General features: G+C 46.2%; 1 protein-coding gene across 4 annotated transcripts in view; it reads right to left on the bottom strand.

Moving 5' to 3' along the window:
• Window positions 1–3,991: 3,991 nt before the first annotated feature.
• Window positions 3,992–23,742, bottom strand: part of Tsc22d1 (TSC22 domain family member 1) — a 97,791-nt gene continuing 78,040 nt past the window's right edge. For 2 of the 4 annotated variants that reach the window (XM_041676968.1, XM_041676977.1), the window contains exons 3-4: window positions 6,441–6,489; window positions 3,992–5,326 (exon numbers count right to left, since the gene is read on the bottom strand). In XM_041676968.1, coding sequence (XP_041532902.1) covers window positions 5,069–5,326; window positions 6,441–6,489 — 307 coding nt within the window. In that variant the 3' untranslated portion in view covers window positions 3,992–5,068. Of the gene's footprint in view, window positions 5,327–6,440; window positions 6,490–6,892; window positions 7,235–7,450; window positions 7,517–23,742 lie in introns of those variants that run through there. The other 2 variants (XM_041676997.1, XM_041676987.1) reach the window with 2 other exon arrangements.

Raw genomic sequence — 23,742 nt, 5'->3', positions numbered from 1 at the left:
GGAAAGACATTCTCACTGCAAGCAAGGAAACAAACCCAAACCGTTAGCCCCAGTCGTCAGCAACCATGAAGCCATACGAGCAGGCTTTGGGAGGAACTCTGCCTGGCAGCAGGGATGTGTCTGTCTGATCCAGGTGATCCCCAACCTATTGTGACATCTTCATCTACAAAGTTCATGCCAGAGAATGCTACAATTGAGTTTAAAAATAAAAATCGCACTGGGTAGGCGGTGGTGGCACATGCCTTTAATCCCAGCACTCAGCAGGCAGAGACAGGCAGATCTCTGTGAGTTCAAGGCCAGCCTGGTCAACTGAGCCAAACGAGGTCCAGGACAGTCAAAGCTACAGAGAAACCCTGTCTCGAACAACCAAAAATAAAACAAATAAAAATCATACACACATATAGACTAGTTTTAAATAAGTTTACAGTTTTGGATGGGGTCACATTCATAGCAACTCTTTGGTTCCAGGTTAAATACATGTCTGGTAGATTCCAATTCTTCTCTAAGGAAAGAAACCGCTGTCACTTTGTTCTCCAAAGTCCCAGATTTTTACTGCTAGGATTTTCTTGCCTAGTGTCTCCCACAGCCATGTGTAAAAGCATTGAGACTGCACTTCTCAGGACCTAAACAGCTATCCAGACAGTCACTGTACACACTCCCAGCTCCCAAGAGTGCAGGGGCCTGAGGGTTGTTGGAAGGTTTTGCTGTGAAAATGTCTAAGTTTGGACTGGCTTCTTTTCCTTGACAATAAATCCTCCTTGGAGCCGGGTGGTGGTGGCGCGCGCCTTTAATCCCAGCACAAGGGAGGCAGAGGCAGGCGGATCTCTCTGAGTTCGAGGCCAGCCAGGTCTACAAGAGCTAGTTCCAGGACAGGAACCAAAGCTTCAGAGAAACCCTGTCTCGAAAATTTAAAAAAAAAAAAATCCCCCTTGGAAAAATGAGCAGGTATCCTTTACAGTCAGCTCCCTGTGCTGGGAAGGGACTTCTGCACACGTTCAGTTTTCATTCTATTCCTCCCCTCCCTCCCCTTCATCAGTGGCACCTTCTGAAGAAGGCTGTCTAAAACCAAGGCCCATTCCAGGAATCAAACCCTTCGTCTGAACCTAACCTTTGCTGCAGGTCAAAGAACTGCCTAGCTGGGCCTTCGTCCACACTGGGTGATACTTCAGTCTTATTGCCCTCAAGGTGGTATCTAGAAGCGATGGGCTAGTTCAACACTGAACAGCCCCACGTTCTTACAACATGTATCCCCTCTTCTATGTATATAAAACAAGGTCACCCTGAACCCCCTTCTCCGAAACAGGAGGAGTAACATAGTGGTGACCATCGAGGGGCCCCTCAGAGGTATACACTTTGAAAGCCCATGGTTGGCCTTCCACATCACCACAGACAAGGGTTCTACAAAATGCTTTGCCACTTTGTGGAATGGATCTGTCTCTCAACCATTTTACCACTACCAACGACCCATCCATTAGTAGCACAACAGAAGTTTAGGGTGGTCATCAGCAACACCTGACTTTGGGATACTCATCTACGCCAGCTACCAGGGCAGAAGATTCTAAAATATTCAGTGGTGAAAACTTTGCTTGCTTCTAGGGCTGAACCTCCTGGCTCTGGCCAGTATGGGGAGGGCATTCTACTTTGGTCATGGGTCACCCAGGATCGTAAGGGTTTCAGCTCCGTAGTCACTAGGTCTTCCAGCTGAAGAAGGGGAAGAAAGCCAGCAGGTCATTGAAAATGATTTTCTTCTGGGCCAATTTGGCAGAGTTCAAACCCTTCAGCACTCACCTGGAACAAAATCCAAGTCTCAAAATGGCACTTAACCCCAAGGAAGGTGCAAGAAAGGAGAAGACAACAGGACCTAAGGCAACCGCCATGGCCCAGTTTGCCTGGGACTTTCCAGTGTTCAGAACTGGGTGTTCTACTTTCTGGGAAGACCCTAGCAAACCAGTGTGGCTGGGCACCCTAAAAGCTCCTGTAACGAAAGGCACTGAGCTCTTGGGAAGTGATGGAGACGATCTTTATATGCTGTTCCTGGAAATTTAGAGAAAGTGTGATGTAACCTTGTAGCATACACATCCATAGTCACAGTCTTGGTCCCTGGGTCAGCTAGGGGGTAGGGCCATCCTACCCTGAGGCACGGTTACCCACCCACCAAACTTTTTTAGGGACACCTTGTTACACTGCACAGGATGACCTTGAACTAAGACCTTTGTGCTTTAGCTGGAACTACAGGCAGTTATCTCCACACCCATTAACAAGATCTCTTAAAGCTCTCTGTCTCTCACACACACCCATCCATCCATCCACCCACTCACCCATCTGGCAAAGGTTGCTGACTATAGAATCTCGGGGAAGAAGATACTCCTACTATCTAAAGAACCTACCATACCGTATAAGAACCTGTGCCCACAGTCTCCATCAGAAATGCTTTTCTGATTTGAAGTTTAAACAAGCCGGTCTTGAAAGAGATCTTGCCCAATCCTTATTTTATGAATGGGAGAGGAGGTCCAAGGAGCTCCTATCCTCTCCAAAGATCAAAGAGCTGGTTCCCACAGCACGAAGAACAGCTACTGTCTTTCTCCCACACACCGAATGGGAACGTTACCACACAAGCTGCTCCCCAGTTCTGTCGGTGGGCAGTCAGTGTTCAGCCTGTGTTATCTAAGAGGAAATTTAATTTTCTGCTTGTTCCTAATCTTACTGCTGTATTACTTACTGTCCAAATGGATCTGAAATGGACATCTAAACGCACTCATATCACGGGGTCCAGCAGCTTCGGCTGCTTATTTCACACAGCCTGAGGGACAGTAGGGCTTGCACCGAAATTCATTTTCATTTCTAATTATGGTTATAATTAACATTTCTTGAGCAAACGTAAACCTGATTCTGGCATGCCACCTTCATCACAAGATGAAAAAGTAAAAATTTGCTTTTAAGGCATGCAAGAACCAAAGCTCAGCTCCTGAATTCTGAAGATTGTTAATTTGAAACCAAAAGCAGGCATTCGTTAAAATCATGTAAAATCCCTCCCCTCCCTTCTGCCTCTTCACTGTGCTGCCGTCTGTCCTGCTGACGACGTCACGAACACCCAGTGCTCATCCTACATCTCATTCTGCTTTAGAAATTGCTCCTGCTCCATGGAACACAGCGCGTGATGCAATGAATTACATGGTCACCCACAGACCAAAACAGCCTAGGTCAGGTCTGGAAGCAAGTAGCAAAATGTCACTTTAAATATGCTTAAATAGCAGTCAAAGTATGCCTTGTATTTACAAAGGTGAGAAAGGGCATGAAAGCACATCTTGGTTTAAATTATTAATTTGTATATAATTATCAAGATACCAAAGTTTCATGGGAGTTTTAGTGGAGACTCCAAACTCCACAATTACAACTGAGGAACCCAGGACTTGGATGAGCCTCAGAGAATGTGCATGTCCCAAGTCCTGTCGGGTCAAGGAGCTGTTTGCTGAGTTCCTGGGGCAGACTACGAAGCCAAGCCTACCCTGTTGTCTCCAGGACCCTACTTACTCCTGCTTTCGGCTCTGTGTTTATTCTGAGCTACTTTACACATCATCCAAGAGGGACTGAAGTACCAGGCCCTACCTGCCTTGAGACCAGTACATTTATCCCACCCCTGTAGGAAAGATGGCCTGCTTCACAGTAAGAGTTCCCATTTCTACCTTTGGTCCTACAGGTGATTAAGTTCTACACAAAGGCTTAGAATTTTAAACGGGGGATCTGAAGATACTATCCTAGTCATTCACGGGGATGAAGTGGCTTATCCAGGACACACGAGAACAGGGCCCCTCCTTCGCTGGCTCTGGCTTAGCCAAACACAGTGCCAGTAAGCCTGCAATTCCCGTCACGTCTCCAGCCAACCACTGGTGTGGCTCGCCTACTTTGGCCAACCCTTCCACTCCCTTTCAGATTTCACTGAACTGCTGGAACCGTGGTGCAATTATATTGACACTGTCACATGAAACCCTTGTTTATCAACATTTTATATGCTTTATTGAAAGGTGACAAGTACAACAGTTAAATACAGTGGTAACTGGAGAGAACATGCCCGGTAACCTACGCATCCAACTACTATACAGGTGATATGCGCAAACCCCTACTGGGAAATCCATTTCTCCTGGGAAATCCATTTCTCCAAGTAGTCAACCAGCTCGCCCGAGACGTTGGCAAGCAGGGATTTACTTCGTGAGATTCAGCAGCTAGATTTCGGACTACACCAAGTGACTAACTGTGCCAAATTCTTAAACGTTTCTTCAGGTGTGGTTTTTGTCAGTTTTTATGGAGGTCTCCCTCTCTCTCTACAAAGGATAATCCACACCTTCCAGACAGCCAATGTAACATCTAAATTCCAATCTGTATAACCTAAACAGCAGTTACGGCTCTCTATTGTACAAATTCGTTACACTACATACACAAATATACAATAAGCAAAAACAACCTTCATAATGAGATAGCCTAGGTCCCAGCTACCCGTCACCGTTTTTCTCACTAATAGTTTTGTGTCTTCGATGTTTCAGAAAAGAGGGACAGTACTATTGTCTTAGAAACTTTGGTGACAGTTGTCGGTTTGTAAAATGACCGAACCCCTCCCCACCCATTGCAGTCTTGTTTCCGTCCTCTCTTTCGAGTTCCTCGAGGGGACGGAGAGGAGAGAACAAAATCCAGGAGCAGCCCACCTTCCGAGCGTCCTGCAGGCAAGCCCGAGAGCTCTTGGAAGCAGGGTGGGTGGCTGGGAAGGGTTGAAAAGGCACACAGCTCCTCAGCATCAATTAAACCATCCCTCAGACATCTGCCAAGTTGCACAGGGTACATCCATGCTCATTCTCTGATTAACCTTTAATTCACTCAACTAGCACATTTCTTCAAGCCAAAAGCATATGAGTGCTTAATACTGGGGAGAAAGCGAGAATGGCATGTGTGAGTCTCACGTCTCTTCCGTAGACAGCAATGAAATGGGTGGCTGGAGGTGGGTTCTCATCTCACTAGCACATCTCTTCGGTCTGTTCAGTTCAGACAGCAGCAGCCAGTTCTGTAGGGGCATAGCAGGCTATGCGGTTGATCCTGAGCCCTGGGACGCTGGCTGTGCAGGGGGTTGTGTGGTCCCCTGTGGCTGCGTGGTGGCCGGAGGGGAGCCAGTCTGCAGCTGGGCCTGAAACTGGGCGAGCTGCTCCGGACTGGCCAGGGTCTTCAGCAGATTGTTCTCCTGCTCCAGCTGGGAGTTCTTCTCTATTAGTTCTTTGATCTGCTCCTTCAGAACCTCCACTTCCTCCCGAACTGCATACATCAGATGGCTTTTCACCAGATCCTGAACAGAAGCGGGAAGAAGAAAAGGTTCAGCTCACTGTGTCCTGGCCTCTGGCTTTCTGAAGGCCTTTCTTAGCTCTCCCTAGCCACTGGCACCAGAGAGCATTAAAGCACACTTGTGGAAATCTGCGCATAATCACAGCCGCACAAAACTTAAGTTTAATGTATAAGCGATCAAGCTTTCCATAAGTCTCTAGACTTTTTTTTGCAGACATTAGCCAAAGATGCCTACAGTCCAGTTTCCAATACAAGATGGCAAAAGGCACCGGGGCTCCATTCCAGCCCTGTGTTTCCATCCAGGCCTGAGGCCCAGCGGCCGCTTCCCCGCCCCCAGGCCCTCCCAGCAAAGGGAGGCCCTCCTCCCTCCCTCCCTCCCTCGGCACCGGCTGCAGCCAGTTCCTACAGAGCACGCCGCCGCAATTTCTTCCCTCCACCTCTACTCCCCCCCCCCCAACCCCCCCCCCCAGCGATTAAGCTGACATCACAGAAACCTGGGCAGACGTCGTAGCCAATGAAAGCCCGAGTTATTTATAGCTCTGAATTAAAGGTTCAGAGTTTGCCTAGCAACAGTGGGCAGAGAATCCCGTGAGAAGAGCCACAGGCGCTGCTCCAATAACAAAGAACGACCAAGGCGGAAATAAAAATAGGAGAAATGCAGGAGCAGGCCAAGAAAACAAAACTTTTCTCCCATTCGCCCACTGCAGGGGAGATTCTGGTATGCTTTAGGGACCCCATCCCGACCCCCTCGGCGGCGACTCCCCCCCCCCCCCAGCTCCCCTGTAAAATCTCAGGGTGCCCAGTAAAGCCACATCGCTGAAGATGTTCCCAGGGCGACCAAAGGGGAAGCTGAGCTGCTGCCTCCTTAGCCCGACGTTAAAAGAAATGGGTTCAGGGAAGGGACCCTGCTCAGAAACCTCCGGGCCCTTCTCCCTCCGGGGGATACGTGGCTGGTCTCCACATTGGCTGGAGCTAGCACTGGCATTCCTGACTGTATTCTGTTCGACAGCAACCAGCACCATCTGGATTTAGCTAAGGGATGCACTGGTCCTTCCAAGACATCTCGGGTTTTGTGCTGTGCCCACACTGAGTACAAGCAATTTTTAACCAATACATACCATAGCTTGCTCGATTTTGTTGTCGATAGCTACCACACTTGCACCAGAGCTGGAAGAGAGGATAAAAAAGATCGGTAAATGGAATTGATCTTTTAACAATCCAGGATAAGGATAGATCTCCGAACTCAAATGAGTTTACTAGTATCATATTTTGAGTATTCTCTAATGCTATAAAAATGCATCATACTCCAGAAAATATCAGCCACTATCGAATATCCAGGCATTTCCCTATTTTAGGGAGCCACAAAGGGCTAAATTACATAATGAGAGAAAGCCTGTTCTCGAGCCAGGTCTGAAAATAAGGATCTTCTAACCAGTTCAAAAAGCACCATCTATGTCACAGTAACCCTCGGCATGGACAAAGGAATTCGCACGACTATCCTGTATCTGCATTCCCGGCAAGTCAATTTACTCCGAGTCAATTTAAACCAACTATCCCATATGACATTTACCTATTGTCAAGTCTCACAGAAGCGTTTTCAGTTCCCAGCAAAGACGACAAGAAAGAAATTGAAAAATGTCTCAGTTGGTAAACTCCTAGATCCATCGCCACTGGTCTACACCATTGGGATTTCATGCAATTGCAGCCAAAAACACCCTCGTGGAAAAAAAGAGAGAGGGGGGGAGGGAGCACCGGCAGCCTGGTTGAAACTAGAGAAAGCCTCCTTGCTGTCTGCAGCCCGGGGCGAGAGAATGGCAGGGCAGATCAGGCAAGAGGGAAGCGGCGGAGTGCACCGTGGCTGGCGGCTCGCAGCGACCCGACAGCCGGCTCCACTCCTCTAGAGGAGGCCGCCCGGCCCCAGCGCCACATATAGGCGGCGAAGCTCCGCGCCGATTGGTCGCGCCATAGGCCCGCCCCGCGCGCTCCCGGGCTGCGGTCCCTCCCGGTGCCCGTGGCGGGCGGCGCGGAGGGGGCGGGGAGGGGGGGTTGGGTGGGGTGGGCTCAGCCTCCTCTGAGGGCCGCGTCAGGGTCCCCGAAAGCACCCCGTGCCCGCATGCTGCATGCTTACGTCGAAAGGAGTCAGACCCCGTCTCCAGAGCCGCTGGTTTCCGCGGCGCTGAACCCTGCAAGCTTGCTATTTGCGAGCAGACCCGGCCGAGCCACTGGGCATGCTCAGTCCCCACTAAGGCTCGGGAACGCCAGCGTCTCGGTTTCAATTATTGGGTTCTTACAAGAAGCAGTAACGGGAGATTTTAGAGGCTGTGTTATGTACAAAGATAATAACCCTGCTGTAGGAATTCTTTCTTAATGCTAATGAATTAAAAAGAATATTACATTTGCCTTTCTAGTGGGAGATAGTTTCACATAAATTTTATCAGTTACGTGTAGAAAACAATATTGCATTTTTCTTTGCGAGGCAAATAAAGTCAAAGGAATCCACAAGATGAAATGCAGGGAACCTTCCCCAAATGTCTCCAGAGTAGCAAGCCTTAAAATTGCATCACCCTAACTGCACTAGTAATTACGCTTTCTTCCATTTATAGCTAGAAAAGTCAATCTACAGGTCCAATCCCGAACAGATCTATTTTCAGCTAGTCCCTAAGGCAAAGGGTTTTCGAAGTGAGATGGCAATTCCGCCAAGACTTAATCCTTAGTTTTCTTACAGAAGAGGGATTGAAAGATTGTCAAGGACGTTTTCCAAAAAGCATACAATTCCTTATATGTAGCCTTTGCTCATATCCAGTGTGTCTAGAACCAGTAGAAATTTAGAGAAAATCCGATGGTGGTTAAAAATAGTTCTGCAGTCAAAAGAGACGCTGCAGGCTCACCACGACTTTCCAGAGTCAAAGCGAGATGGTTAACGCCACCAAATCATGGTCGTTAGATAAGGGTGTAAATTAGCTTAACCAGGGGCAAAAACATCTCCAATAATTTAAATATCTGTGAAGACACGTCCATGAAGACTATAACATACTATAAGAAATAAGTTTGATTATTACATGTTATTTATATACCGTTTGCAGTATGTTTGAGAAAATTTTAACCTCTACAATACTGCCCTCTAATGGCAGAAAACTATAAAAACAAGAACTACTACCGACTGCTTGGAACCTCTCTAATCATAGGCAAGTGTTGTATTCAACACAAGTCCTATAAAGTTTGATAGTGAAACGTAAATACACTACACTCACATGCAGCACGAACCCCTTTTCCCTCAAGGAGCATCCTTTCCTGAAACTGCCATCAGAGACTTAGACAACTGAAGTTGATCCAAGGCTGGACACCCAAGGCTGGCAGGGGGGTATTTGGTTTCAGAAACCATAAGGCATTTAAATACCAAATATATTGAATACGGCACAAGAAAAGGGTCTCTTCTGTGTTAAAAACTGGTGTGGCTAAAAGAGAATATTCCTTTTATTATGTTTCATATTATGCTAACTTTTTTATTCAAGAAGCAAAGCCCATCTGTAGTTTATAATGTAAGTTCTTGGAAGGCACCGGTTTTCAGTAAAAGGAAATATTTAAGTGAAGTTGATTAATCACAGTAACCCATGAATGCCAAGCGGGATTGTTATTAGTTCTTTGTAGTTTCTGTCCTTGAAAAATTTGGAAAATTAAAATTATAACTCAATCTGTATCCTTTTAAATATTTTAACAGAACACCAACTCCAGAGGAAAGGGTATTCTAGAAAAACACCTTAAATGTAAAGGAGCTAAAAACAGACACCAAACCCTCTAAGGCCATATAAAGAAATGAAGTACAAATCCCCAGCTGGAATTGAAAAGGATCACACCATTTTATTTATTCATGTTGTTTGTGAACAGAAATAAAAGAGCTAAGTAGGATCTGTTTTCCATCATTTTAGCTGAATAACTACCTGCTGTATTAGCCAAAAAAGCAGATATGAACAGTCAGCCTCTCTAATTCACATCCCCGAGGGGTGTTTGTTTCTCCAGCACTTTCCATTTTAAATAACTGACAAGAAACGTGTGTGTGTGTGTGTGTGTGTGTGTGTGTGTGCGCGCGCGCGCGTGCGCGCGCGTGTACTTCCGGAGAAACGAATGAATCAAAGAATATGAAGAAATCAGATCTTTATCTTTCTCCTACAGATGTGCTACATTCCCTTGACACTGGATCTCTATGAGAGGAAAATCTAACTTGAAAATGAAGGCAAAGGAAATCAGAGGAAATCTTCATGAGCTAAAACACTGCAGTGGAATGTCTGAGAATTTCCCCTAAAAATTTTTCCATCTTAACATGAAGAATGAAAATAGATCCATGTCTATCACCATGCACAAGACTCCAGTCCAAATGGGTCGAAGACCTCAACGTAAAGCCAATCATACTGAATCTCATAGAAAAGACAGTGGGAAGTACACTTGAACACAGGGACTACTTCCTAAATATAACCCCAGTAGCACAGACACTGAGAGAAACAATTAATAAATGGGACCTCCTGAAACCGAGGAAGCTTCTGTAAAACAAAGGACAGGGTCAACAAGACAAAACGACAGCCTACAGAATGGGAAACGATCTTCACCAACTCCACATCAGAGGTCTGATCTATAAAATATACGAAGAACTTAAGAAATTGGTCCAGTAAAAAAAAAAAATGGAGTACAGACTAAACAGAACTCTCAGCCACTTTGGATATCACTATGGTGATTTCTCAGAAAATTAGGAAACAACCTTCCTCAAGACCCAGCAGCACCACTTTTGGGTATATATATATCCAAAGGATGCTCAATCATATCACAAGTACATGTGCTCAACTATGTTCATAGCAACATTGTTCATCATAGCCAGAACCTGGAAACAACCTAATGCCCCTCAACTGAAGAATGGATAAGGAAAATGTGGCACATTTACACAATGTAGTACTACACAGTAGAAAATAATGACATCTTGAATTTTGCAGGAAAATGGATGGAGCTAGAAATCATAAAGTAACCCAGACCCAAAAAGACAAATAGCACATGCACTCATACGTGGAGTTTAGACATAAATCAAAGCAAAATCAGCCTACAATTCAGAATCCCAGAGAACCTAGACAATAATGAGGACCCTAAGAGAGACATACATAGATCTAAACTACATGGGATGTAGAAAAAGACAAGATTTCCTGAGTAAATTTGGAGCATGGGGACCATGGGAGAGAACAGAAGAGGGGAGAGAAGTAGAGAAAAATGTATAGCTCAATAAAATAAAGTTCTTCCATCTATCAGACAAGTATCTGTGAGTCTAGCCCATCTCTTGACCACCAGAGGCCCGCTGAGATTGTCCAGGGGAAACGCAACAGCTCTGCCGGAGAGACTCCCAAAGGCGTGGGCCACAAGAGGCAGCCTCAGAGAGCACCTCTAAGTATAGAAAAAGGCACGAACATTAAACTTCCTACTGCAGTCTGCATACGAGCCTTTTCACAGACTCCAGACCAGTGACCTCTGGCTGTTGTTATCAAACATGGGGAATGGTGAAGAGGAGCACAGGCAGGCTCTGTGAGGGTCTATGGTGATCACACTTAGCCAACACTGACAGAAGCAAAGGTTCACCATCTAGGCTCCTTAGGGACGCTATGGGGACTGCCAAGAAAGCAGGCAAGGTATGCATGCACCCTGTAACCTGACGAAACTGCTTGTCTAGGAACCCCTGATCACCTCACTTTCCCAGGTTCCTAGAAACTGGAAGTAGAATGACAAGCCTAACAAAACCACAGACTTCATAGCCAAAGATGAGAATAACCACACACACAAAGACAGGGCGGAGAGGAGAACAGGGGCAAAAATACTACTTGTCCACTAAAATGAAATCCTATCATGGCTATAACATGGATGGAACACAGAATTGAACACAGAGTTTATCTTAAGAGTTCAGGCAGTCAAAGACAACCACCACCTGGCCTCTTGTCTAAAGACGTTGATCTCACTGAAGTAGAGGGCAGAACAGTGGTTACCAAGGCAACAGTGGTGGATGAAGAGGTGAATGAAGGGATGCTGGTCAAAAGATACATACTCTCAGAAAGAATAAGCCAAGAAACCTGTTGACTAGCATAGTAGCTTCAGTTACCGCGGATATACCGTACCCTTTAAAGAAGAGTGGTGGATGCTGAGTGTTCTTGTCACAAAACCGAAAGCGTGTGAAGCAATGCATTTGTAAGTGAGCCACATTAAACTAGCTTACATTATTTCTAGGAACGTATGAAAACAATGTTAAATACCACTGCACGCAATTTTGCCTGTCAATTTAAAGCAGTATTATTTCAAATAAATAGAAATACATTAAAAGGGGGCAGAAACAATGAGTAATGCTTTAGTGACTTCCTCCGCTCACTGCCAGAACAAGACATCATGTCACCAAAAGACAGAAAAGCTGCTAATTCTACCTTCCCTGCTCGCTGTCAGAATAAGACATAATGTCATCAGAAGACGATAAAGCTGCAAAATTCAACCTGCTCTTTTGGGTTAGAAGATAGCGCTGAAAAATCGAACCAAAGGAGGAGAGATTGAGAACCAAAGATGTAGAGAATGGATCTGCAGGGCCAACATGCAAACAGGATGCGCCCTGAGGATGCTGAGTAGCGAGAAGGGAACGGCCGGAGAACCTGAACAGCACAAGTCTCCAGACAAACAACTAAATTCCCAAAATGGTAAAAAAACAAAACCAAACAAATCAAAGTCCATCACAAAACACAAGACAGCTAGGGATGGAGCAGCAAGTCTCAACACTCATAGAAAGGGCAGGTTGCAAACAGAAAAGTGGTTATCAGGAAAAGTGGTGCTCACAGCTGCCAGAAGACCATGGGCCAAGGTCTTTACAGTTCTGAGAGAAACGGCTTCATTGTTTGGAGTTTTTCACTGGGCCATATTATTTCTCTAGTAAAAACCTAGAAAAACTTTTTTTTGGGGGGGGGTTTTTCGAGACAGGGTTTCTCTGTGGCTTTGGAGCCTGTCCTGGAACTAGCTCTGTAGACCAGGCTGGTCTCGAACTCAGAGATCCGCCTGCCTCTGCCTCCCGAGTGCTGGGATTAAAGGCGTGCGCCACCATCGCCCGGCTTAGAAAAACATTTTCTAGATACTTTAATACAATAAGACGGAGACTGAAATTGAGAAAAACGGTGGGCAGGGGCTGCCACAGCCAGAGCCATGGAGGTCAGAGCCTGGGAAAGGGGATTGACAGGCCAGAAGATTGTGACCTCAGGAAAGGCTGCCTGGCAGGCCCACACAGCAGCTGCTTGGTGCCTGGGTGAGCTGGCGGTAGAGGGAGGCTCCAGCAGAAAGAGGGTGAGAAGAGTCAGGTTCGCAGGGTGAGCAGATGTTGCTAGGTAGGTGTGTGCAGCTCTCAGAATCTACAAATGCAAAGTTAGTCCTAAACACCTCCCATCTGGATGACCATCATTTTAGAGATTAAAACAAACTTACTGTTTTACCATTACATTTATTGAGGTGGTAGAAATACATGTAGTGTGTGAACAGCTTTAAAGAGCTAAGCTGCATCTATATTTATCTCAATTTGATCAAATAATGCTCAAAACAAAAAAAAAATCACAGAAATATGGAGGCAAAGTAGAGGGAAAAATAACCTAAACATTCAAAATAGCTGTACCTGAGAAACAGATATGGAGTGGGGGGGGATGCTAAGTGTTTTGACACTCAAGTTTATCATTCTTCGGTTATATGTATGAACTGCTTGGATTAAGAGAATCTTTTAAAGTAAAAAGAATGCAAACACAGGTATCTGACTACCTGCAAGCATCTATGAGATCTACCTCAGACTGGAGACAGCCATGGCCGAAGAGCAGAATAAGAGCAAGAAATCTTACAAGATTTGAGTGGTGAGGGCTACGAAAGCCTGAGCGAAAAAAAATCCAAGTCTAGGGTAGTGAATGCCCAGAGGACACTGTGGAATTCTGGGGGAAGGTGTGTGTGTGTGTGTGCACGCGCATGCACACGTGTCTGTCTCTGTGTGTTTCTGTGGCCTGTGTGTGTGTGTGTGTGTGTGTGTGTGTGTGTGTAAGGTGGCCGTTAGTCCCAGATCGAGCTGGGCTTTGTTCCTCTGGAAAAACTACTCTCCAACATCAGCACCCGATAAAAAGTAGCAGATACACAAACAGGAAGACAGGACTCGCAATGCAAGAAAAATCACCTAAATGACCACAGATGACAAAAGTGATGGAACCCGTAGACAAGGATATTAGATTATAGACTTAGCTATGCTATGTGTTCAAAGGGTAGGCGGAGGAATTAAAGACAGGAGCAGAAACACTATGGAAGACAACGGCGTTTGAGAAGATGCGCTAGATGGGACGACAGCGCAGATCTGATGGCAGACACGATGCCATGTGAACAGCAGACACTATTCAAAGTGAGTCACAGAGGAAAGACTGTAAGGACAAAAAGAAAGGCGGGAGGGGGAGCACTGGCCATGACAGAGCAGTGTGTGGGGACAACCGCAGTAATGGCTCCCTAGAAAACAGGTCAAGAAGGACAACTACATTAGAAGTAACGGCAGCTTCCCCCAAACTTCATCACAACACTGACCCAACGAATCCACACAAACCCCGAGGCAAGGAACCCTGTGATAGACAAAGCCAGTGCCTAAGTCCAGCTGCAGAGAGAAAATCTTAAACTGCCACAGAGAGCAATTCCGCCACACAGAGAGGGACCAGTTTCCAGCTGGCCTTCTGCTTGGAAACAATACCAGTCAGGAGACAGTTCCAGCAATATATTATGGTTGTGAAGGGAAAAGCCAGAAAATAACAGCAAGTTGATTTTCCACATGAACATAATTCAATGAAGAAACAGTAGCTTTTCAAAAAAATGTTCCTACGGTCCTGGGCTAATTGGATAAAGTCAAAATTTAAGAGCAGAAAAAGGAAAACAAAGCAAAGCACCTCGAACTGTTCCTCACACATGAAACATAATCACAAATATATCACAGATAGTGTAAATGTAAAATCCTCATCTAAAAATCCTAGGAGAAACTGTTCACTCCTGGGTTAGCAAATGCTTCTTAGATATGACCCTAAAATCATCATCACAAAGGAGAAAATGCTGGCAGCTGGGCCCTGCTGAGATGCAGTTTCTTCTCCAAAGTCAGTGCCACGAGAATAATGCGAGCAGCTTCAAGGTAACGGGTCAGGAACTCAGAACTCAACAGTCAAGGAAAGAAACGGGCAAACACCAAAGAGATAGAGTTTTTAAAAAGTAAACAAGTTCTGAGATCTGACATCTTCACATAAACACACATGCAGCCAAAATACCAGCACAAAATAAAGAAAAATATTCAAGAGAAAGATATTTAAAAAATAAACAAATGGAAAAACACTAAGCACCACCAGTCATTAAAAAAATGCAAACCAAAGCCATGAGATGCCATTATATAATATACGTATTAGCACTGTTAAAATAAAACTTTACTGCCTTTGGCCTGAAAATGCCGGCACCAACAGTTAGGTGGCGCAATAGGCCACTCATCTATTGGCAGTGGGAATGGATAATGGCACAACTGCCTCTCAACAGACACACACTTTCCATCAAGATCAGTAATCCCAGCTCAAATCTGTATGTGGCTTTACAGTAAGCACCATAAATGTCACTGGAGAACAGATAACCATGTCCCAGCTAACGGGGTTCTACCACTCAGCAGTAAAGAGAACCAAGCTGCTACTAACAGCATAAATGAGTCTCCAATATAACACAGTAAGTGGAAGATGCCGAACGCAAAAGGCTGCAAAACACACGGTCCCATTTATATGACACCCTAGGGAAGGTGAGACAGTAGGGACAGCAGGCAGCTGGCCGAGGAAGGGAAGGTAGTAAGGCTCCATCCAAAGGACCCATGCAGGGGGAGCTCCCTCAAAGCCCCTAGGCAGTATGACACAAATGGTTAACTGTCTTTTTCATGTTTGTAAGAATAATCATTCCAAAGCCAAATTTCTTCATAAATACCACTTCTGCTAAATGGTGGTAGATTATGAAAATCAGGAGCCAGAGACGAAAACGGCACCCCAGATTTAGCAGCTAAATGACATTCCATAAGAAACATCTGAAGTGAAAAGTCGTCCTGATTATGCTTCTATTTCAAGAATTTCACGCACATCGCCTATCAAAAATGAACAGTATTTTTACTTTTATGCAGTCGTGGAAATGGTGGTCAGAGCTCCTCTTACACCTTAAAAAAAAATCTAATATTTCATGATAAATTCCTGAGGGCAAGAGTGGAAGCAGAGAGGTGAAGTGGGGGGACCAGATCAGTCCATTCTCCCTCGATACAGAAACAGTAAGTCCCTTGCTGGCCTTAAAAGACAAAGCTCAACTAAACAGTTTTAGCTACAAAGATAAACTAGAGGGTTTACCTAGTCCTGCTGTAGCGGGGACTCAGGCTAGTCAGGGCACCGGGGAAGGCAACACCGTGCCACCTTCCTGGGTTCCGTGAACGCTTCTGCTTTGACGAAGGACACACGTCTGTATGATGGCCTCTCTGGACACCAGTTGTGCAGCTTCACCTGGGAGTTTCCTCTAGAATGCTATGAACTAGTCAGAATTTTAGAGAGGAACAGTCTTTATAGATTGTTTTTGTTTTGATAGCCTTATTCTGTAGGTTTAGAAATCAAGGCTAAAGACATGCTGGGTGTAGGATTTACGCAACTGGAGGATGAGCACAGAAACGGCTTCTCAGTGGATTAAGTGTTAGAAGTACAGACCAGAAATTCCTGAATCAAGTACAGAGATCTAAAGCAGTGGGTGAGAGGGTAAGAACGCTGGGATGGGAAAGCGGTCAGAGGCGAAGAACCACTGTCCAATTCAGTAGAAGCTTAGTCGACATCTAAACCCACCCTTTTTACAGGCGAGGAAAGCACCTACGAGCCCAGAAACCCACACCACTGCCCAGATGTGGCACCCAAGCCTACAGGCAGGTGCAGGGTGTCTAGTCTGGGGTGGAGAGCGACCCTCCCAGCCTTCTGCAGCAGGCAGGACAGGCTGATCAGACACTTACAGTCCCAGAGGTAGCAAGCTCTGCAGTCTCTTCAGGCCTCGGGACAAAGTCCTGGCAGAGCAAGGCTCACCACGGCTGCAGGCTGGCACACGGCAGTACAGACGTGTCCAAGAAAGATGTTCAAACGGTGATGTCACAAGCCCCACAAGCTCTTCCCAGAGCCCTCTGGAGCTGTGAGAAGGGCCTGAGGGAGTCGAGTGGACAGAGGGAATGATACTTTGTAAGTATTGAAGGGAAGGGAAGCTATGTCTCTAAGGCATGTGGCCAGGGTAAGAGAATGGTTAGCAGTGTGTCCCTGCGATAAGTCTGTGGTGTCCCAGTACTCCCATGGGTCCCAATCTCCTTACACATTGTCTCTATGCGATTCGGACCTCGTTACAGTCTCCCCTAGTGACCACTCAGTGAGGGAGAGGGGACAACAGGACAAAGGGAATAAGGAACTAGGTGGGCCTCGGCCGATGAAAGAGTTGGAGATCATTTTCAACACTTCAGCTCGCTGCTGGTGCTGCCAGGGTGGTGACTCAGCAGGAAAGGCATTTGCTACCAGACAATGTCAGCCTGACGGTGAATTTAACACCCCCCGACCTGCATGCGGGTGGAAGGAGAGAGCGACTCCATAAAATCGTCCTCATTGCCATACATGCGCTGTGCGTGTGTGACCCTAGCCCACACACTATACACACACTAAGTTAAAATATTTGCTATGTTTTTAAAGGACCAATAGAGTATGTTTTGGCTAGAAGGATACAAACTAGATCTTTCACAAGGTCTCTTTGGGCACTCTTTCACCCATTCATTCTTAGTTAATAAGACGGACAGGCTAGGAACTAAGTTATAAAGATGAATGCATCAGAGGCCCTGCTCTTGGCGACCCGGGGGCAGGGGTGGGAGGGTATGCCTATGTCACATAACAGGAAACACATCCAGCATGATGGTTGAGAGGAGCTGAAAACCAGGCATTTACACAGTACCAGGGGGAGAACGTGTGTGGATTGGGTCATGAAGCAGCCATGCCAAGTGTCACTGCCATTCAGGAACTAAGTGGCTGCAGGAGGATGGAGGTTGTGGCAGGAGGTGCAGAGAGAAGTCATCAAAGCGGGGGAGGGGTGAAACAGGCCCGGGCCTGGCAGGAGATGCGGGATGGAGTTCCTGGCAGCCAGGAATGCAATGGGATGTGCGCCTTAGTAAGGTCACCAATGGTGCAGACTCCAGGAGAAGAGGCAGGAATCAAAGAGGGATACCACAAGGGAGGGGACAGCTGGTGCCAAGTAAAGCAGGCAGGATGACCCTCAGCTCTCCAGGTTGTGGGAATGGGTGAGGTGATGTCATTAACCAATCAGATGCGTTAGCCAATCAGATGCATTAGCTAGAGAGAGAAACTGGTTCTGGAAAAGATGGGTGATTGGTTGGACATGGCAGCCAGTGTTGGGAACTTAGGAGAGGGTGGGCCTAAGAAAAACGTTTGAAGTTGTGACGTGGCAAAAATGTCCATGAGAGTGGAGCTGAAGGGTCACATGTCACGAGGGCAATCATTTGGCAGACACCTGAGCTTTCTGCCAGTCTAGTGGACAAGACAAAAGGTGGAGGGGCTTATGCCATTTTTTAAGATCCTTGTCTAGGAGAGCAGTCTGGTGTGGGAAAATGGTCTGTATTCTGTCCATTGTATGTTAATAAAAGGCCGATTGGCCAGTAGCCAGGCAGGAAGTATAGGTGGGACAACCAGACAGGAAGTAGAGTCGGGTCAATGAGAACAGGAGTATTCTGGGAAGAGGAAAGCTTGGTCAGCAGTCCTGGCTCAGACACAAAAGAAAGATGTGACTGCCCCACTGACTAAGTTACCGAGCCATGTGGCTAACACAGACAAGAATAATAGGCTAATATAAGTTATAAGAGCTAATAAGAAGTCTGCGCTACTAACACAGACAAGAAAAATAGGCTAATATAAGTTATAAGAGTTAATAAGAAGTCTGTGCTACTAGGCCAAATTAGTTTATAACTAATGTAGGCTCTCTGTGTGATTTCTTTGGGATTTAACAATTGTGGGAACTGGGCAGGACAGAAAACTCAGATAGTAGCAGTAGCTTGAGTGAGGAAACCAAAATGACAGAGATGACCTGGCAGTGGAGGGCAAAGAGACAAGTCAAATTCATGGTAACGGTGGCCTAAGGGTCCTCTACCAAAGGGGTTCTGTGGGCACACTCACTAAGGACTGATCAGTCCATGGACAGATGTAGACAGGAGCAGTGGCAATCAACGCTGCAGAGAACATTCCGCCTCTGTTCTTCGACGCCTGCATGTTAGCCGCACTACCTGCTAAGAGGGAGGGAAAGCAGGAGGCAAACAAGGCCCAACTGCGGGTGGGGATCCAGATCAAGCTTTTCCTCTGTGGGGAAGAGTGGGCGAGAGGGAGGACTGCTTCACAATGCAAAGAACCCAGCTGCTGCTTTTTCTCAACAATGACTGACAATTAAAATGCCCGAAAGGTATTGGAAGTGATGGAAATGGTTTGACAGACTTATAAATAAGCCTGCCACCATTGTGAAAGGGTCATTCAACAGGCACAATTAGCAGCAGTAATCAGAAGAAATCAAGCCAGGAGATGTATTTCTCTCCAGGGGGTGAAGACAACACCCCCCTCCCCTACAGAGGAGTGAAGTAGAAAACCACCAGCTGAGGGGCACCCTGACTGGGAAGGGACAAGAGGGACCTCACAGGGCTCAGCCTAGCCTTGCCAGATCACTAAGGGCTTCCAAGAAGGGTGTCACTGCTAAGGAGGTCATGTCAAGAGGCAGGAGGCAGACCGGTCCTCCCTTCTCTGTCCCAAACATCTTGACATAGGCCTCCAGGAGAGCTGCGCAGCGACAGACGCTAACAAGCTACGCGCTGTTGCAAGAGTCTGAAGGATCCACACAGCCCACGGTATCAGAAAAGTTAGAGAATTACAGACTGTGGAGCAGCCTGGCTCTAGGGCCAAGGGGAGGAGATCCCCAAAGACAGAGCTTATGGTAATTATCAGATTATCTGCCACATAGAGGCACTCCCTCAGGGGCGGAGACTTCTCAGCAGACTAGGTCTACACACATTACCTCCGTTAAAGACAGCTGATTATCATCCAGCAGGAACCAGGTGGGCGGAGCTCTGTGCTGATGGAACTCACTTTGTAGGGGGGGTTGAAAAGCAAGTCCCATAAACAGGACCCAAGGTGGCGCACGACCCAGCGCTAAATACTGAGAAGGGGAGGAGCTGAAGTGCGCAAGGTCAGAGAGCACGGGGAGCTTAGGGCACGGACCCCGTGACAAAGCCGAGCCAGCACAAAGCATCATGGGAATGCACAGTAACCAATGTGTGGTACAAATGGTCTGTCTTGCTCTTTGATCTGGATATTCTGAGGACTGGCTCTTCTAAGTAGAGGGATGTACGGCTGACATGCGCACTTATTAGCAACGGGTATTATAGACCTCATTGTCTAAGCTAGCTTTTTCAAGAATCATTTTGGGAGAATTCTCGCAAAATTCTCAGAAAAACACTTTCCTGCCATGAGAAGTAATAAGTAATGTTCCCCAATCACAGAACTATCTGCCTCCATCTACACGCATGGGGTAGCTTTTTTTTTAAGCCTGATTTAGATGATTTCATGAACCCATGTGATTCTTAACAGCTCTCTAGCCATGTGAATTCCTGCTAACTACTTCTGACCAAGTTTGGTAGACTGACCTGCACACTGCCAGAGAAAAAAGGAATGCAGCTTTACCTACATAAAGACAGAAGTACGGTAAAGACTTCAACTTTATCCGTTTATCAAAGGAGGGAAAAGGTCATTTATCGTATCAAAGCCTAGGCAAGGAACGTGAGAAAGCGGCTGACAGGCATCAGTGAGCCCCATGTTCACAACCCAGAGTCCAGGTAGTGCAAGGCACCAGTGAGTGGCGTCTCCGCAGAACACAGCTGCCCACTCTTAACAAGAGCAATGCCCGCAGCTGCCCACACCCCTCCAGCGTAAGCCATGGTCAGTGATGGGGATCCTGGGGGAAACAAATGCAACGTGGGAAACGGAAGAGGCTTCGGAAGTCTCATAAGACGGCACAAGTTAAACAAGGATGAGACCCGAATGGGAAGAGCTGAACTTTGAAAAGCTGATGTTGCAAACAACCACAAAATGGATGAAGTGTTAGAAAAACATCTCCCAAACTAGAAGGGAACACAGGGAGGGAAAAGAAAATAGCTACCTAGAAGAGCCAACACCTTCATGAGACGTCAGAAAAAAAAACACTGGGCTAAGTATCATAAAATCATCTGCGGAATTTTCTAGAAATATAGATGAGGCTTTTAAAAATGAAACTGGAGAACATGGGCATAATGTCTGTTTCATACCTGGTGTGGATTTCAGTCGCAAAAAAAGACTGCAAGCAGCTGCACCAAGGCAACACGCGCTGCCTCAGGCCACACCTGCTATCTCACAAGGACATCTTCACTCTTCTGCAAATGCTAACGTTTCTATACAAATGTAAAAGCATTGATTCAACTTCCTAGAGCTGGCCAGTCGCTCTGTCTTTAGCATCAGAGGATAACTTAAGAATCAAGGAGAAGCCAGTGATGAGATCATGAGACATCAACTTTGGAAGAGGCAGAAAGAAATCCATGCCTTGTGCATCACACACACACACACACACACACACACACACACACACACACACACAGAGACAGAACTCCCCTGCCATGAGCACAGTGTCGAGCGTTGCAGTGTCATTACAGACAATGACAGACAAACAGAACGACTAGAAAGAACGTGTAGACTAGGACTACATAGAGTAGACAGCACTGAATACAGAAATCAACCGGAAATGGCCTTTTCCACCACCAGAGAGAATTATTTACATAAAGAGCAGAAATTGCCAGTGCGTGACTCTTTCATGCTAGTGCTGGCTGATTAGCAGTTTCACGCATCTTTACAGTTTCCAGAGCTGTCGGGCACAGAGTCAAACAGAAGAGAACAGCGCGAGAAGGCCCACCAGTGACCGAGACGTTAACTGAAGAAGGCAGCTACATGCTAGACCAAAATTTCGATTCTCCCTCTCGCTCCCTGAGACAGGGCTTTTCTGTTAACAGCTCCAGCTGTCCTGGAACTTGCTTTGTAGACCAGGCCGGCCTCAAACTCAGATCCACCTGCCTCTGCCTCTCAAGTGCTGGCCACCAGGTGTGCGCTACTACCCCCGGCCAAAATTGCAATTTAATCAAATGTAATCAATTTTTAATCAAAGAGATGACCTATTATACTTGCACATATGTTCTCCTAACAGCACAATTCTACATGGCCTTGGGTAGTAAGCTGAAGCTACATCAATTTCTCCACTTTAGTCCCAAAGTATCGCCTTCAGACAGACGGACTTTAAAAGCACTGTGACTTTGTTGTTTCAGACATTTAAGTTCAAATGCAATTGTAAACCTTCCTGGTTGATACTAATTTTTATTTGTTTGTGTGTGTGTACACACATAACAGTGCACTCATGTGCATGTGTATCTCAAATGTAATAGTATGTGCGTGGAGGTCAAAGGGCAGTTTGTAACCGTAAGCTCTCTCTTCCACCTTACGGATCCCCTCTTCCTGCGGCACCGCCTGGCAGACAATACTGATGGCTTTGAAAACACACCTTTGTGTACACAGTCAGATTTGGGGCTCTGAAATCAGACTCTAATTTAAATTTCCCCAAATCATTTTTTTTCTTGTGTAAAATAGGGCTATCATATTTTATAATTTTACTCTAACAACTAAAAGAGATGACGCAGGAATCTGGCATTTTCCATGGGAATTCCAGCTATGACCTTGTGTTCCGAGATACCAGGGTACAGTGGTAATTGGGGTTATTGAAGAAACTTACACATCTCCCCACATACTTTAAAAGTAGAAAGCTTCTTCAGAGTTCTCAATCACAAAATCTCAATCATAAAATTGTTACCGATTCCCCCCCTTCTCTTGTCAACTATACCATTCACCTTTACACATGTTACAGCTTTCGGAACACCAAACCATTACCAAACTATCCAGCTGACTTGAGTTTTCAGCAAAAGGGAAGCTGCTGTTTGTAACAACAACTCAGTCATTTGATTTTCCCCACAATGGACGAGCAAACAGACTGCCCAACAAAGCACTAAGGACACGTCTCTCTAAAAGCCTTCCACGCCCTCCACAGAGATCGCTTTACAGCAGACATCCGAGATACATACTGGCCCACACGACTTTCGGTTAGATGGACCATCATACACCATCCACATGGTTGCACACGGCCATAAACAAGAGCGCCACACAAGCTAAACAGAGTGACCCTTACGCTACACCACGATACACAGACCGACCGAAGAACCCACTCTGCGATCTACGAGGTAGGCCTGGAGCATTCACCCAGGTGTTTCCAAGTTCTTGATACAGGTTCTATTTCCACGACAAAATGAGCACGTAACATTTAGAGGCCCAGCACAGAGCATGCTCTTGTACACATGGGGACACACACACACACACACACACCACCCTAAACAATAACCCCTAAATCCTAAAGAGAAGAAAATACGAGAAAAAAACACAATGTCAGATCCATTAAGTTGGCGAATGGTCTGAGAAATTAAAACAAAACACCTGTTAAGCAGAGAAAAGCAAAATGCTGCAAGCATGTGCATAATTCAACAATTTTATATGCGCTTACTAAGAATGTGAGAACGTAAAACTGTTTTATCAGAGATCACTTAACCAGACATGGTGGCCTACACCTTTAACCTCAGTACGGAGGAGGCTCAAACAGGAGGATTGCCACCAAAGGCTGAAGACAGCCTGGGCTACATAGTAAGACGTGAACGTGTGTGTGCGTGTGTGTGCGTGCGTGTGTGTGTGTGTGCGTGTGTGTGCGCGTGTGTGTGCGTGTGTGTGAGAGAGAGAGGAGAGAGATCACTTAGCAATGTTTTAGCCCTCCCTCATCTGAATCCTAACTACAAAATAAAACTTAAGTAGATGCCGGGCGGTGGTGGCGCACGCCTTTAATCCCAGCACTCGGGAGGCAGAGGCAGGCGGATCTCTGTGAGTTCGAGACCAGCCTGGTCTACAAGAGCTAGTTCCAGGTCAGGCTCCAAAGCCACAGAGAAACCCTGTCTCGAAAAACCAAAAAAAAAAAAAAAAAAAAAAAAACCTTAAGTAGATGATATATAAAAAATCTGGTATTTGCTCTGCCATCTAAGCAGGGCCACAGAAGAGCAGCCCCGGTTAAGCTGCGCCAGGCTCTGAATTAGGGGTGAAGCGGCAAACAGCCCACAAGCAGCGCATACACACCTGGCCTGAGAGCTGGGTCAGTGCAAAAGCAATCAGCTAACTGCTGAATCCCACT

Source organism: Microtus oregoni, unplaced genomic scaffold (genome assembly GCF_018167655.1).
Source record: "Microtus oregoni isolate MIOR12 unplaced genomic scaffold, Mior012 000001F_ref0000356, whole genome shotgun sequence".
NCBI lineage: Eukaryota > Metazoa > Chordata > Mammalia > Rodentia > Cricetidae > Microtus > Microtus oregoni.
The sequence above is the reverse complement of the archived record's forward strand: the minus strand, read 5'-3'. Positions and strand labels throughout refer to the sequence as shown.